Source organism: Octopus bimaculoides, chromosome 2, assembly GCF_001194135.2.
Source record: "Octopus bimaculoides isolate UCB-OBI-ISO-001 chromosome 2, ASM119413v2, whole genome shotgun sequence".
NCBI classification, from domain to species: Eukaryota; Metazoa; Mollusca; class Cephalopoda; order Octopoda; family Octopodidae; genus Octopus; species Octopus bimaculoides.
Genome location: NC_068982.1, coordinates 542,336 through 558,239, shown reverse-complemented (window position 1 = coordinate 558,239; position 15,904 = coordinate 542,336). Strand labels below are relative to the sequence as shown.

Below are 15,904 nucleotides of genomic sequence, written 5' to 3'. Positions count from 1 at the left end.
CCTCAAATCATCTAATTGTATGTATATATCTTTGCTTTTCTTAAAAAAGCCTTTATTTTTTATATCTAATGTGCATTTTCTTTTTCTTTTTACTTTCCCCCTATATATATATATAGCACCCACTACACTCTCTGAGTGGTTGGCGTTAGGAAGGGCATCCAGCTGTAGAAACTCTGCCAAATTAGATTGGAGCCTGGTGTTGCCATCCGGTTTCACCAGTCCTCAGTCAAATCGTCCAACCCATGCTAGCATGGAAAGCGGACGTTAAACGATGATGATGATGATGATGATAGTAAGAAGAGGGATATAATATCCAGGCAGATACCAACTCTCTCTATGTAAAATGCCAAGACTGGTTTCTTCAGATGGTGCATTTTATGGCAAATTTCCTTTAACTCCTATCTGATGTTACAGTTTTTTTTCTGACTACTTAAAGTATAAAGTGCAATGTTGATAATAAGGAGAGTGAAGAATTTGAACATTGAAACTTTGTTTATTTACAATTAGTTTATTCATAATTATTGTCCAACACATGTATCGATCGCATTAATTGCATATTGTTGCATATTTATATGCAGCGATTTATGCATTATTAGTATGATCTCATCAGGGTGTATAAATATGACATTGTTCGAAGATGAATTTTCCTCTGTTATTAGTTTGAATTACGCTTGGTAGTAATGCATAAATCGCTGCATATAAATATGCAATCAACATGATTGAAACACATGTTGGACAATTATTAAGAATAAACCAACTGTAAATAAATGTAAAGTTTGAATGTTCAATTTCTCCATTCTCCTTATTATCAATATGTGTGTGTGTGTGTGTGTGTAAATATTTATATATGTTGACTTATTCTAAATAGTGCTTTACAAATAAAAATGACATCTTAGTAACATTAAAATAATAAGGTTTCTAAGATTTTTAGAAATAATTTTCAGGCACAGATGTGTCTCTATGGAGATAAGTTTGCTTCCCAACAAAATGATTCTGGGTTCAGTCCAATGGTGTGGCACTTTGGGCAAGTGTCTTCTGCTATAACTTTGGGCTGACCAAAACTTTGTGAGTGGATATGGTAGACGGAAATTGAAAGAAGCCCATCATATATGTATGTATGTGTGTGTGTGTCCCGATTGACAACCAGTGTTAGTGTGTTTATGTGCCCATAACTAAGTGGTTCAGCAAAAGAGACTGATAGAATAAGTACCAGGCTTTAAATACAAATAAGTGCTGGCGTCAATTCGACTAAAACATTCCTCAAGGCAGTGCTGCCCCAGAATGGCCACAGCCTCATGACTGAAACAAGCAAAAGATAAAAGACTGCATAGTAATGAGAGCAATCGTTAACAAAGATGAAGGAGCTCCTCGTTGGTTTCTAATTAATTATTCAATTTCACGTTAGCTTGACACTTTTGTTCTCAAACAATGTCAATGCATAATTCTATTTTTATTGTATGCTAATTACCTGATATTCGTAATGTTTTAATATATGTTAACAGCCAGCACTAACCTGAGCTGAAATGCCATGAGAAACTGAAAGAGATCTCATGAGAGCAGCAACAGGCTGCTGATTAAACATCAGCCTGCTGCCTGGCAGGGTGGCTGGACTGGCTCAGTATTTCGTCTCTGCTTATTTTAAAGGAAATATCTTTTTTACCCTTCTTACACATCTCTACTCACTTTTTATAAACATTGTGTATTGTCTTATCCATTCCAGCTCCTCTTAGCAATGGCAGCACTGTAAATTTGAAAAATTGGGCTGAATTCAGCTCTTCTTCTTTATAAATATATATATAGAGAGGGGGGGGGGGATGTATGTATATGGTCCTGGTAGGGTAGAGTATTTCCAATGCAGCATTCAGCCCAAGCTTTAGGCTATCTGCACTATTGAATTCCAGACTAATAACAAAATCCTTCAGATGTAGAAAATCCTGATTTCACAACAGTGAAGCTAATATGTAGGTTAAGCGAAGCGTAAAATGTAATGCAAATAAGACAAAGAAAAACCTTGGCCCATCTTTAATGGTCAGTTACAATTGTTTCTGTACCAACTCTGTTTTCAATGCCAATTCACATCAAAAGTTCCAAGTGAAAATTTATGTAATATTTGCTGTGGCACTTCTTCAAATCTGCATCAAAGGTGCACTCTCACATTGTGCATCTGCCAGGCTTTGTGGAGACAAGTTTCTAGTCTTTCATCATAGACTATAATGTTTTCTAACATAGACAAAAAAAACCATGCATTTTGAGAGAGAGAGAGAGTGTAGTCAATTATATCTACCCCAGTATTTAAATAATAAAAGGAAAATTTCACATCATTAAGATTTGAATTCCTAACATAAAATGACAGAACTCAACATTGCAAAGCATTCATCTGACATTTTACTGATACCGTTATGAATCCTGGTTCTGCAAAAAAATATGTGGAAAATACCTTAATTTTAGTAGATTATTATATTCTATAATTTATTATTCCTTGTAATAACATTCAACATTATTCAATACAACACTGAACCTTGTTAGATTTAATATTCATTTTCACCTTGAAGAATTGCTAATCTAAAATTATTGGACGTTTATGTCCAGTTTAGATCAACAACAAGTTTACGGATAATTGTAATCATCATTGTTATTTAAGGTCTGTTTTCCATGCTGGTATGGGTTGAACAATTTCACAGGAACTGATAAAGCCGGGCACCATACCAGGCTCCTCCCTCTGTTTTGGCATGGTTTCTACCATTGGATGCCCTTCTTAATGCCAACCACTTCACAGAGGGGTACTAGGTTGCTTTTTCCATGGCACCAGCACTGATGCTTTTTCTTTTTCTTTTTTTACTTGGCACCAGCACTAACAGGGTCACCAAGTAGCTTGCAAAACCCCTTCAGCTGGAAGTGGGGTAGTGGCTTGGTGCCTGTTGATGTGAGGGTTAGGGGTATAGAGGGAGAAAAGTAAGTGTCCTGTACATTAATACTCCAGTTGAAAATGAAAGGAGGCTGGATTAGAGCACAAGATAATCTCATGATAAAATATTAATATTAAATATCAAGTTGTTCCATACAAATATGATATTAATCAGGACTGTTTGAAGAATACTACAATTAAAATACAGTTAATTAATATCTCTCTTTTGTTTTCTCTTCAATATTACTGGAGACATAAACGTTTCTTCTTTCATTTTTGTTTCCAGTCACTTGTAATTGCTGGTTTAGGGGATTTATCTCGACCTGCTGAAAAACTTAGTGTGACACAATCTACAGCTTTAACGGCAACAGGTAACTATCTTTCTATTTTCCAATGATATTTCCATTTTCCTTTAATGTTTTAACCTTTTCTACTGAATTTATTTATTATATTAAAATACCTACATTTCTTTGTCACCTTTCTCTTTAATATGGCAGAAATATTCCTTTCTGCCATAGGCATAAGGCCTGAAATTATGGGTGGCAGGGGTTAAGATCTAGTTGGTTAAGTCAACCCACAGTACACCACTGGTACTTATTTCATCAACCCCAGAAGGATGAAAAGCAAAGCCAACCCCCAGTGGGATTTGAACTCAGAAAGTGAAGATGCATGAAATGCTGCTAAGCCCTTTGCCTGGAGTGCCAGCAATTCTACCAGCTCACTGCCTCAGAAATTCAAAATACTGCTTTCAAATTCTGGCACTAAACCAGCAATTTCAAGGGATGAAGCAAGTCGATTACATCACCCCCAGTACTCAACTGGTACTTATTTTATTGACCTCGAAAGGACGAAAGGCAAAGTCGACCTCAGCAGAATTTGAACTCAGAACCTGGAGACAAACAAAATGCCACTAAGCATTATTATGCCCAGCATGCTAACAATTCTGCTAATGGTTCTGCTAATGGTTCTGCCAGCTTTGCACCTTATTGAAAGCCAAATTGAAATACGTTGTTACAGCAGTGGGAAAACCCAACCCAGGCACATGAAAGCATTTAGTTTCATTGGGAACCAAATATGGCTAAAATGGAATCTGCTTCTCATTTGTTGGGGTTTGTGGATGGGGGAGTGGTAAAACGAATAGCATAAATATCAGTTACATACCAAACTCAGTTCAATTGTTCTTTCCGTTGCTAGAAAGGTGCTCCTATTTAAGAGAATTTCATGCTGGAAGCAGTTGTAACGTAACAATAATAAGAAAGAAGGAATGGCGGGAGTAAAATGGTTGATGTTGAATCAATGGAGGAGACAGGACTGGAATGGAGATCTGCTGAGGATGGACAAGAAAGAGTTGAGAGTTATTTATGAAATATTCAACTTGCAAAAAGGTAAAGTTGAAATAAGATGGGGAGGCAGATGGAAATTAAGGAAAGTAACTCTATTGTTATGGACACAATGAATGCAAATTACCATGTATCAAGAGGTTAGATAGAAGAATTACCGTTGCTAGATTAAAGGATGTTGGAGCTCACAATGGAAATGACACGGAATATACAAGAGTGTTGTCATTCTGTACTGCAGAGCGCCATTCATTGCCTGGTTGTATGTTCAATGGACATTAAAACAAAAATGATTATTATGATGACTTCAACTTAGTATACAAAACTGATCAGAAGGTATCACGGCTGCTGCTGTGAAAAGAAAACTACAACACACATCGATTTGGCATTGACTCTCCTTTGAATTTGTCCCCTTCTGAAGTTACACACTTGATTCAACGTTGTTGGAAGCATTCCAGGAACTCCTTTTTGTGGGGAAGCAAGTAGTCACCTTGTCGCATTCTCTTGGATTTCATCGACATCTTGAAATCGTGTTCCTCTCAAACCTTGGTTTCAGTGTCGTAGCCATGGACCCACAATTTGTCACCTGCCATGACCATTTCAAAAACGTTTTTGTGTTCCTCGACACAACCAAGGAGATCGTGCACAGCCGAAACTCAATCTTTGTTTTGAGATGACCTCACTCTACAACACTTTATTTCCCAGCACTACTATAAACAACAGGAGAGAGAGAGAGAGAGGGAGACCATTATAATTTAGTATGTGTGTGCTACAGAGTTCAAGGTCAACCTGTGCCAAGTAGCTTCACTCTGTGTACTTTAGTTCTGTTACCATAGCAACAGTCTCGATACTTTTTGATCAGACCTCGAACTTGTATCTGGCTTTAAAATACTTGAAATGAGTTTAAAGATAGCAGGTGGCTGTGTGGATGAAATGGTAGAATGCTAGACTAAATGTCGTATTTAGTTGTCTTTCTTTATGTTCTAAGTTCAAATCCATCTGGTTGCCACTTTGCTTTCTATCCTACTAAGATTGCTTGACCCACTGGCATTAATGTTTGAAGATGAATTCAAGTAACTATAAACCTCTATATAAGTGTAATCAATATTATATTATATTAAAGAGCGGTGAGCTGGCAGAGTCATTAGCATGCTGGGCAAAATGCTTAGCAGTATTTTGTCCATCTTTACATTCTGAGTTCAAGTTGTACTGAAGGTCGACTTTGTTTATCATCCTTTTGGGGTTGATAAATCAAGTACCAACTGATTATTGGGGTCAATATAATCACCCCCATCCCTCCTTGTGCCAAAATTTAAGATCAATATTAACTATTAAAGCATAATCCTATGAGAGAAGTTTTGTAGTTGACAATCCCCATCTTTTTCTGACTGTGATAATTCTGAAAGACAATATTAATTGTAATCTCAATATCCATTATTTTATATCTTTACTTTCAGGTCTCATCTGGTCCCGGTATTCAATGGTTATAATACCTAAAAACTACAGTTTGTTAGCTGTAAATATATTTGTAGCTCTCACTGGAATGTATCAGTTGAAGAGGATTTTCATGTAAGTTCTCTATTTTCAGTTACAGATATTTAGCGTTTGTTACTTTATAAATAACAAGTTTTTACATTATTTTTAAAGTTGATTCATCTTCGATGCCAATGAAAACGTTTGTCTGACTATTAATATCAACATTCCTGGGTCTTGTTTGAATATGTAAAACAAATTTTTCAATAATTTAAACCCCTTTTCTCACTGGGTGCACATATACTTTTTGATACCACCTCATACACACACACACACACACACATACATACATACATACATAGACAAATAAATTTACATAGAGCATAAGAAATATAGAATACTAAGGAGGGAGTGCATAGATGTCTCTTAAGGCCACTCTTTCCCATGAACCTAGTCCTTAATAAAGCTTTCAAAGTTTCAATTCAACTCATTTGAGCACAACTACATGTCTCTATGTTGAGCATCTCTGGCTCTCACCCTTTAACTGTAGATATTTATGTGTGTGTGTGTGTGTGTGTGTATACGGATATATAGGTATATGTGTGTGTGTGTTTGTTTCTGTGTTGGTGTGTGGTTTCCTTTGTCTCTGGGTCTGTGTATGTCTGTCTGTCAATTTATGTGTGTGTGCAGGTGTGTATACCTATATACAATCATATTTATATGTATGTATGGGTTTCTTTCTCTTATGTATGCTTGTGTGTGTATAAATGTGTATATGATATCAAGTGTGTATAATCTGTTCTTCCTTTGTTATTTATCGAACTTCATATTACACTCTTTACTCAGTTAATGCTTTATGAGTTCCAACACCAGGTTGTTCGTATCACAATACCTGAGTGAAATATTTAACTCTGTGTGTGTGTGTGTGTGTGTGTGCATGCATGTTTGTTGTGCTTGTGGGTGTACATGTGCATGCATGTTTGTTGTGCTTGTGGGTGTACATGTGCATGCATGTGCTTGTGTGTGTGTGTGTGCATGTATATGTGTGTCCATGTGCATGTATGTGTGTGTGCCTGTGTTAGGTGCCCTTGTTAGTGTCTTTCAAAATCTCTCCCATTCTAACATTTTGTTTTAATTTTCTATTCAGTTATTTGCTTTTAAATTCTCTTTTCTACTTCGCAACTGAAATAATGTTTCTTTTTACAGGTATCGCTATTATCAAAAGTCATGATTTGGAAATACTGCAAAATATAGGAATTTTGATTTGAAATGCTCATTATCATTAAAGGAAAGGAAGATTTATTTAAATTTTTGGAATAATTATTTGTTGATTTATAAAATGACCATGTTAAAGCAATAAATTAAGATACACATATTAAACATTTGTTGTTGTTGTATTTAGCCCCCAGCCCCTTAAGGCAGCGAGCTGGCAGAAACGTTAACATGCCGGGTGAAATGCTTAATGGTATTCCGTCTGTCTTTATGTTCTGAGTTCAAATTCCTCCAATGTCGACTTTGCCTTTCATCCTTTCAGGGTTGATAAATTAAGTACTAGTTGTGTACTGGGATCGATCTTATCGACTGGCCCTCTCCCCCAAAAATTTCGGGCCTTGTGCCTAGAGCAGGAAAGTATATTTAGCCCCCATATTAGCTACGATCTCGCTGGCAACAATCTCACTCGAATGTCTTTTCACGCTCAAATGGTGCTATTTACGTGCCACCGGCACAGAAGCCAGACAGCTGGTGCTCTGGCAACGATCACGCTCAGATGATGCTCTTAGTGATCTGGTACAGGTGCCATCACGATTTCGCTTTCGCTTGCCCCGACAGGTCTTCGCAAGCTGAGTTTAGTGTTCAACGAAGAGACGTTGGCATGGGTGCCAGTCTACAAATTTAGTTCGATTTCTATTTCACTTGCCTCAACAGGTCTTCGCAAGCAGAGTTTAGTGTCCAATGAAGGAAAGGTACGCATAAGTGGGCTGGCTACATCCCAGGCAGAGGCCTTGGATTTTGTTCTCACTTGGCTTGCCGGGTCTTCTCATGCACAGCATATTTCCAAAGGTCTCAGTCACAAGTCATTGCCTCTGTGAGGCCTAATGTTCGGAGGTCGTGCTTCACCACCTCATCCCAGGTCTTCCTGGGCCTACCACTTCCACAGGTTCCCTCAACCGCTAGGGTGTGGCACTTTTTCACACAGCTATCTTCATCCATTCTCGCCACATGTCCATACCAGCGCAATCGTCTCTCTTGCACACCACAACTGATGCTTCTTAGGTTCAACTTTTCTTTCAAGGTACTTACATTCTGTCGAGTATACACACTGACATTACTCATCCATCGGAGCATACTGGCTTCATTCCTTGCGAGCTTACGCATGTCCGCAGCAGTCATGGCCCATGTTTCACTGCCATGTAGCATGGCTGTTCATACACATGTGTCATACAATCTGCCTTTTACTCTGAGAGAGACCTTTTGTCACCAGCAGAGGTAAGAGCTCTCTGAACCTTTCCCAGGCTATTCTTATTCTAGCAGCTACACTTTCAGCGCCCCCTCCCCGCTACTGACTTGGTGACCCAGATAGCGGAAGCTATCAACTACGTCTGCTTCAGTCATTTGAATGTGGCCAAGCTGGAGCACTGCTTTTAGTCAGACAAGTCGACCCCACTACTTATTCTTTGTAAGCCTAGTACTTATTCTATCAGACCCTTATGTCAAACTGCTAAGTCACAGGGACATAATCACACAAGCATCGGTTGTCAAGCGATGGCAGGTGACCAAATAGATGCAATTTCCGTCTACGAAATCCACTCACAAGGCTTTAGTCGGCCCGAGGTTATAATAGAAGACACTTGCCCAAGGTGCCACGCAGTGGGACTGAACCCCGAACCATGTGGTTGAGAAGCAAGCTTCTTACCACACAGCCACGCCAGCTCACATATATATATGCACCCACAAAGAGAAAAGTGAAACAGACTGTGGGACCTGCCCCTAACTGAGATTCAAAACTAAATTTGTAATTTCTCCCTAGCCATACACCTTATGGTTCTGTCAGGGATAAATGCTGATATGTGTGTCTTCTACTTGACTCTGACCCTTTTCTATGCCATTGTAGCATGTCTGTATTAGTATTGGTTTAGACATGCATTTTTGATCACAAGAGTAAGTTTACAGCTCTACTCAGCCTGTGATTGGCCGAATGAACAGGCCCCCTCTGACAGGCGCTCTCTGCTACGTCCGATTGTCACTTATACAATGTAGCTGCCGCCATGGTCCATCGAGTTCCTTGTCTTGCTTCTTTAAAGGACTGCCAGCATGCAGCTTTGCTCTCTCACACAAGAACATCCTTCTTCCAAGTGTGCCAGCAGTAAAGACCAAATTCAATGCCGTTATCTCTCCATGCTAACTAGAAACACTTCGATCAAGTCTCTTTCTATATACACAAAGCACAACTAACGTCTTCACACATTCATTCACCGCTACCACACCTCAGACATCTCTGTAAAACATTAACATTGTATTTAACCCATACTGCTGTGAATAAAGCTTTACTACTGAACAAGAGCGACTTGTTTTATATCACCACACAACTAATGAACACAGTTGGCGACGTCTGTCTGCCATGCACTGCTGTCAACAACTACCTTCGCCGACATTGTCATCTTCAACCAACAACCATGGAGTGAACCCAACGTGAGAACAACAGACAACGTTAAGGTGGTGGTAGCGACAAACTGCCACACCATGAAAAGTTGAAATAGATAAGGAGTGACCTACATTAATTTAGCCATTGTCAGAATGGTATATCCATCTTTCTAACTAGTCTGCATAGTTATAAATACCAGCATTCTCCAAAGGAAAATCAGTTAGTGAGTGTGACCAACAGGGAGTGGGCTGACTGTCTCGACTGAAGAAACATCAAAGAAGGACAGCTACGGAATCACCCAGCGATGCAGCTGTCTTGTCCACCACTCTCTAAGCCCTTCTCACTAACTTACTTTTGTTTCAACATCTCTCTTTCTCTCTCTCTCTCTCTCTCTCTCTCTCTCTCCCTCCCTCTCACCATCTGCTGCTTAAATGATCCAAGAATGCAAGTCTCACGCTATCCACTTGTTAAACTTACATTCACTCTATCTTCCTCTGATTCCTATTTTAGCATCAAGTAGTTAAACACGAAAATAACGACATTCATACAGAAGAATATAACTGTCGTTACTTTGTATGCTTTCTGTCTGTTTTTATACACACCAGCCCGTCGTGGTTTGGCTTTAATTATATGCAACGGAGAAATAAATATATATCAACCACAACTTCGGCCACTGTCTTTCTTTCATGGAATCAACATCATCATCTTTGCTTTCAGCATAGACAGCAACCGTTACATTCTGGTAACCACTCCGTTACCAGACGTTCATCGATGTCGTGAATAGCTGCCCTGCTGAATACAAACTCTGTATACAAGCTCTTCTATGTAGACCATGGCCCAAGCGGGGTAGTGTTGAGGAATGAGGAGAAAATACCTGAAGGGTAGAAAGCATAGTCTGTGTACTTTATGGGAAATGCCAGAAGAATATAGCAAGCAGCGTTAAGAAAGTCTGACGAAGCAAGTTCAATAGCAGATGGGAAGTAGAAGCAAGGCAGCTTAAGCTGTCATCAAGCGTTTAGGACTGACTCATACATAGAAATAAATTGAAGAAGGCACAAAATTTGGGTGCCTCTCTGTAAAAATTGGATGTTTCTGTGTCTTTATATTGCAACGTTGTTTAAGCTCATCGTGTGTGTGTTTGTCTACCACCACCGATTGACAGTCGATGTTGGTTTGTTTACGTCCCCGTAACAAGCATTCGACAAAAAAGAGACCGATAGAGAAAGTACCAGTGTCGTATGGTGGTTGTCGTATTGGGTGTGCTGCCCCACTCAATGAGTAAGGTTGATATTTATAATGAATTTGCCATTTTCGTTGGGTATGCAAGGCACACCTAGCACCCCCGGAATATATGCCGCTAGTAAGTACCAGGCTTAGAAACAAAATAAGAATCGAGGTCGATTTTTTCGACAAAAGAAAAAAAATTCTTCAAGGCGGTGCTCCAGCACGGCCGCGGTCTCATGACTGAAACAAGTACAAGATAGACGATATATTGAAATACTCCTTCCATTCTTCAATCGTTTGAACAATCGGCAACGTTAAACGCAGAGTAACAATTCAAGAAACTTCAGTTGCTTATGTGTGTGTGTGTGTGTTTGTGTGTGTGTGTGTGTTCTATTCTTTTACCAATACCAGTCGCTCGATGCGCCCATGCTGGGGCACGATACAGATTTATTGAAGAAGTTTTAGACAAAAAAACTCATTTGCTTTGTCTGTTCACACAACAATAGCTTGACCTCATTTGATGCACTTTACAATCATTTTGAAAAAAGAACCCCAAAAAAGCTATATTGTTGTTTAGATTTAGCCGAGACCATCCCATATTTTGCGAAAGCGCAGAGAATCCAAAACAAGTACCCATTTTTAAAGCGGTAGTGCTAATTTGAGGGATATTTGGTTGTTATTTCAAGCAGGACGAGTTCTTTCATTGACATAAATTACTGTTGATGTTGTGATAGAAAAAAAAGAAACAACTGAAAAAGTCGCTCTCTCTCTCTCCCCCCGACCTATACACTCTCTCTCTCCCCCCGACCTATACACTCTCTCTTACCTATTCTCACGCAAAAATGTTAGTCGACGTCTGAATCCTCAACTAACGTAACAGTGACATTCGATATAACATTTATTTCTACGACAGAGTTGTAATTTCGGATAATTATTTTAGAATTTACCCCTCAAATTACCAACGGTTGGTGTCAAATGCGACTTTGCAACCATTTTTGGAAGGCATTTCTCTCCTCTCAGATTAACTGACGGATGTATACAATTTAAGTCACTTCTTGTTGTGTGTGTGCACGCGCGCGCGTGTGTTACTTCTGATTATTCAATAACATATCTTTTGGCTGACTTACACAGCCTCAGCTCGTTTATTTACTTTTACTCTTTCTGAACATTCCAAACTAGCAAAATGGTGTTTGGTGTCTTTCCTTGTGATGTCTTGTTTGTAACAGCAAACTTCATAATCCAATCTCAAGCCTTCGAAGAACGTAAGTCCTTCCATATTATTCTTTTTCTTGCTTTATTCATTGTCTTTCTGTGGTTTCAATGTATTTCTATGATTTCTCAACATAGCGCAAGACCACAACAGTTTCGAAGACAGGTAGAATCGATTAAATTGATCGTTGTTGATACGCGATGGACTTCCAAAATTCAAGGGACCTTGTCATCGATCGTCTTTGATCAGAAGTTCGTCGCGAGTTAGCGTTGTCATGTTTTTCGCCAATGTCGCAACGAATATTAAATTATTATGGATTAAGCTGGCTGCGTATATAACAAGAGCAAAACTCGTGAACATTTAACAATAAATTTATTTAAGGGAAGGCTAAACATTTATAGATGTGAACTTTCAAATGCTCACTAGAGAGAGAGAGAGACTTTCATGTCTGAATTCTGCAGATATTAATGGCTTACTCTAGAGACGAGAGCGAATTGGTCTTGGGTAGAAATTGAGATGTGAGTTTATCTGAATCTATTCACATTTCTGGCTTGCTTGTGACCAGAAGTAAAATGAGGTATCTTTGTGTTTGCTCAACCATTAGTTATCTTGGGGTAAAAGACAAAAGAAATATGAGTTCGCCGAATATTGCTGAAGCTCTGTCTTTAGATTGTGTGACAAGTGGTGCTTTTCATAACATCATGCGTGGCTCTCCGTTAAGTTTCTCACCCTCTGCGATTACCCTGGCCTGCTTGGCAAAAGGAGAGGAGTGTGAATCCTTCGGCGAAAATTTTTAATGCCGAACTCCTTAACTAGAGAAAAGGACGCGAATCTCAAGGATTTTCACTTTATTCAAACTTTGTGACTTGATCTCCTGGAAGTCGGTTGGTTAATAAATAAAACACGTGGTTCGTTCATAATAGCAAACTGATAATTTAGAAAAAGCCTTTCGAATCCTATTACTCGCTACAAATTAAACAACACTGGAGTGATAAAAGGAAGATTCGGAACCGATGAAGCGTGAACTCTGACCAAGATATGAAACAAAGTATTTTTAGTCTCACAACCTACAATCCCGATCTGGAAACTTGAACGCTTCCATATACGATGGCCATAGAAGCCATCAGAAGCGCTAATTTTCTAGGAGAATTATTACACACAATAAGCCCTTGACTAGCTGCGTGCACATATGCATAGTAAATGTGCATTGGATACTTATAATTGTAAAACTTGTATCCACTTCGCAAAGATAAACATTTAAGATACTTAAACTATGTTTGTATGAAGTAATGAATCTTTTATCTGTTACCAATTCGCATTATGTTAATTTAGACGTGAGGTGGGCAACAAGCTAGAAGCGACGAACCTTCTTGAGTAGGATCTCAAAGAGCTGGAAATAATCAGGCTATTGCTGGGGCTAAAAGCATCCAATCAAAACATAGACTTAGATTTTGGCTTCAAATATTGGCACAAGGCCAGCAATTCCGGACAGGTGGGGGTTGTCGATTACATCGACCCCAGTACTCAACTGGTACTTATTATTTTAACGACCTCGAAAGAATGAAAGGTAAAGTCGACCTCGGCGGAATTTGAACACGGACGACATGGCACCAAGCATTTTGGCCGGTGTGCTAACGATCCTGCCAGTTCGCCGCCTTTAAATGTTTCAAGATATTGAAAGAACGTTGAATGATGTACTAACTACATCGTAAAATACAAAACAAGTGAATATATCTTATTGTTTTAAATGGCGAATATGAATTAATCGTATTAAATTCGAAACATATTTCTGATATGCTGAAAATTGCTCATTAAATATGAGTTGGTACCTACAGCTAACATTCTTACCCAGCCAGGAACAGTTGTCGTGGAAGCATTGGAAAACACCGTCAGTTCAATGTAATGCCCCATGACTTAGCTAGTGTGTGTGTGCGCCCTTGAGTTTGCCCTTTCGCCCCAAAAGTGCCACCTTCATAAACGCCACTCGGGGGCGGGTCGTTCTCCCTTGTCGCCAAACTATTTTATTGTGTAATGCAGATAAAAGAGATGAATTCACATTTTTTAAAAGTTTGATCACTAATTTTATTCCCTTCTGAATGAAACTTGCAGAGTAGGGTTTATGACGAAAACAAGGATTCATTTGTATCCGAGAATGCGATTGGTGTTTCAAGATGGGCAATAAAGGTCTAATGAAGGTCTAATAAAGGTCTAATGAAGGGCAACATTTGATGACTTCGGTTCAAACGAGATTATACTATTAATAGACTCTCGCTAAGATGAATGTTGGAATAACAAGGGAAGAAATGGCTGAAATTTTCAGTTGGGACTTTTACATTCCCCACGAATCAGTGCAGAAACAGGCACGTTGTTTGTACCATTGTGAAAAGAAGTAGTCGTCGAAAACATGGAGTTTGCGATCCGGTTTCAATTCCCGGTTGAAACATATTTAGTTTCACTTACAAAATCTGGAATGTCTAATGATAATCATTTTTTACGAATTTGAGCTAAAGAAATCAATGTTGAAATTGTTTCATATTTGCAACTCCACGTTTCATGCTTTTGTTTACAATTGCATAAAACACCAAGGGAATCCTATTATCTGGTAGTATCAGTACCTACATAATCTTGTTATTGGTTTCCTTATTGTTTAGGTTGATTATAGAACATATTCATCATCATTTAATGTCCGTTTTCCATGGACGTTAAACGGTCCACGTTTAACAGTAGCTGCGAAGCTGGAGTGCTGCATCAGGCTCCAATTGTCTGTTTCGGCGTGGTTTCTATGGCTGGATGCCCTTCAAGACGCTCACTGTCGCACATGGACACAGACATTGCACATCCAGCGAAATATACAAACTTCCTTTCTTTCAAGCCTTTGCAGTCCACGACCGTGTAGCATGGATGTTTGTGCACAGGCATCACAGTCTGTTTTTCACATTGAGAGGGAGAAACCCTTTCTTGCTTCAAAGGTAGCTCTCTGAACTTTGTCCAGCCTATTCTTCTTCGAACAGCTATGCTATCGGAGCATCAGCCCTCACTGCTGACTTGGTCACCCAGATAACAAAAGCTATCAACTGTTTCTAGGTATCATCCCTGACATTTGATGGAGAATATTTTCTGTACATTACTAGTGTTTATTGTACCTGTGCATCTGCCCCACAGAAAGACTATTTTCCCCGTTATGCTTCCTCTGATATTGCTGCACCTCTTATGTGTCCATAGCTTACACTGGGTACATCTTATGGAGTTTCTACCTACGAAGCAGGGCCATCTACCTGAAGGGATTTGTGATTTGTCTACTTTCTTATTTACTAAATTAACTCTAAGGCTCTTTGGTTCCAAACCTTGCTTCCACTCCTGGTAGTGATTCAACTAAAGAAAAGACCGTCAGTGTAGAGAAACTGCCAGGGGTAGCCTGACTTAAATTTCTGTTATTGCCTGGAGGACTATGATGAAAAGGGGGAGGAGAACTCCCTCTTGTACTCTGAATCCATCTCCATACCCGTTGCCAACCCTCACCTTACTGACAGCGTCTCAGTACGTGGCTCGTGCAGCTCTCATCAGCCGCTTGCCTATACTTAGCTCCCGTAATGACCACCAGATAAGAAAGGAGGATTCTACCGAAGGCTTTCTCCACATCAACGAAAGCCAAGAGCAGAGGTTCGTTTTGGGCTAGGTACTTCTCCTGTTGCTGTCTTACCAGGAATATAGCACCAGTGGTGTTCCCCCGTGACACAAAACCAAACTGCATCTCATCTAGACTAATTTTCTTCCTAATTAGTTGGACTATGGCCCTTTCTGTAACTTTCATCACCTGATCCAACAGTTTGATATCTCTGTAATTATTTCTAAGACGCCACCTTTGCCTTTGTAGCAGCTGACTAATGGTACTGCTACACCAGTCATTGAGTAGGACTCCTTTGTGTACAACCTCATTAACCATACGGGTGACAAGACCTTAACCCACAGCGCCAGGTATTTTAAGCATCTCAGTGGCGATTCCTGATGGGCCAGGGCTTTCCCCATCTTCATTATCCTTCATGGCTTTATCTACAAAGCTACTGTCTACTTGGATTGCTGCTCCTTCTGTTGGATCTACATTAGACAGCCCC

The 15,904-nt window shown here is 39.4% G+C and overlaps 2 protein-coding genes across 2 annotated transcripts in view; both read left to right on the top strand.

The window, feature by feature from the left end:
* LOC106870757 (mitochondrial pyruvate carrier 2) overlaps positions 1-7,095 on the top strand; it is a 16,017-nt gene extending 8,922 nt beyond the window's left edge. The window contains exons 3-5 of the mRNA XM_014916953.2: positions 3,192-3,276; positions 5,700-5,811; positions 6,922-7,095. Of these exons, the coding sequence (XP_014772439.1) occupies positions 3,192-3,276; positions 5,700-5,811; positions 6,922-6,946 (222 nt within the window). The 3' untranslated portion in view covers positions 6,947-7,095. The remainder of the gene's footprint in view (positions 1-3,191; positions 3,277-5,699; positions 5,812-6,921) is intronic.
* A 4,332-nt stretch (positions 7,096-11,427) lies between these two features.
* LOC106870752 (zinc metalloproteinase dpy-31) overlaps positions 11,428-15,904 on the top strand; it is a 6,246-nt gene continuing 1,769 nt past the window's right edge. Inside the window, exon 1 of the mRNA XM_014916947.2 lies at positions 11,428-11,844. Within this exon, the coding sequence (XP_014772433.1) occupies positions 11,766-11,844 (79 nt within the window). The 5' untranslated portion in view covers positions 11,428-11,765. The remainder of the gene's footprint in view (positions 11,845-15,904) is intronic.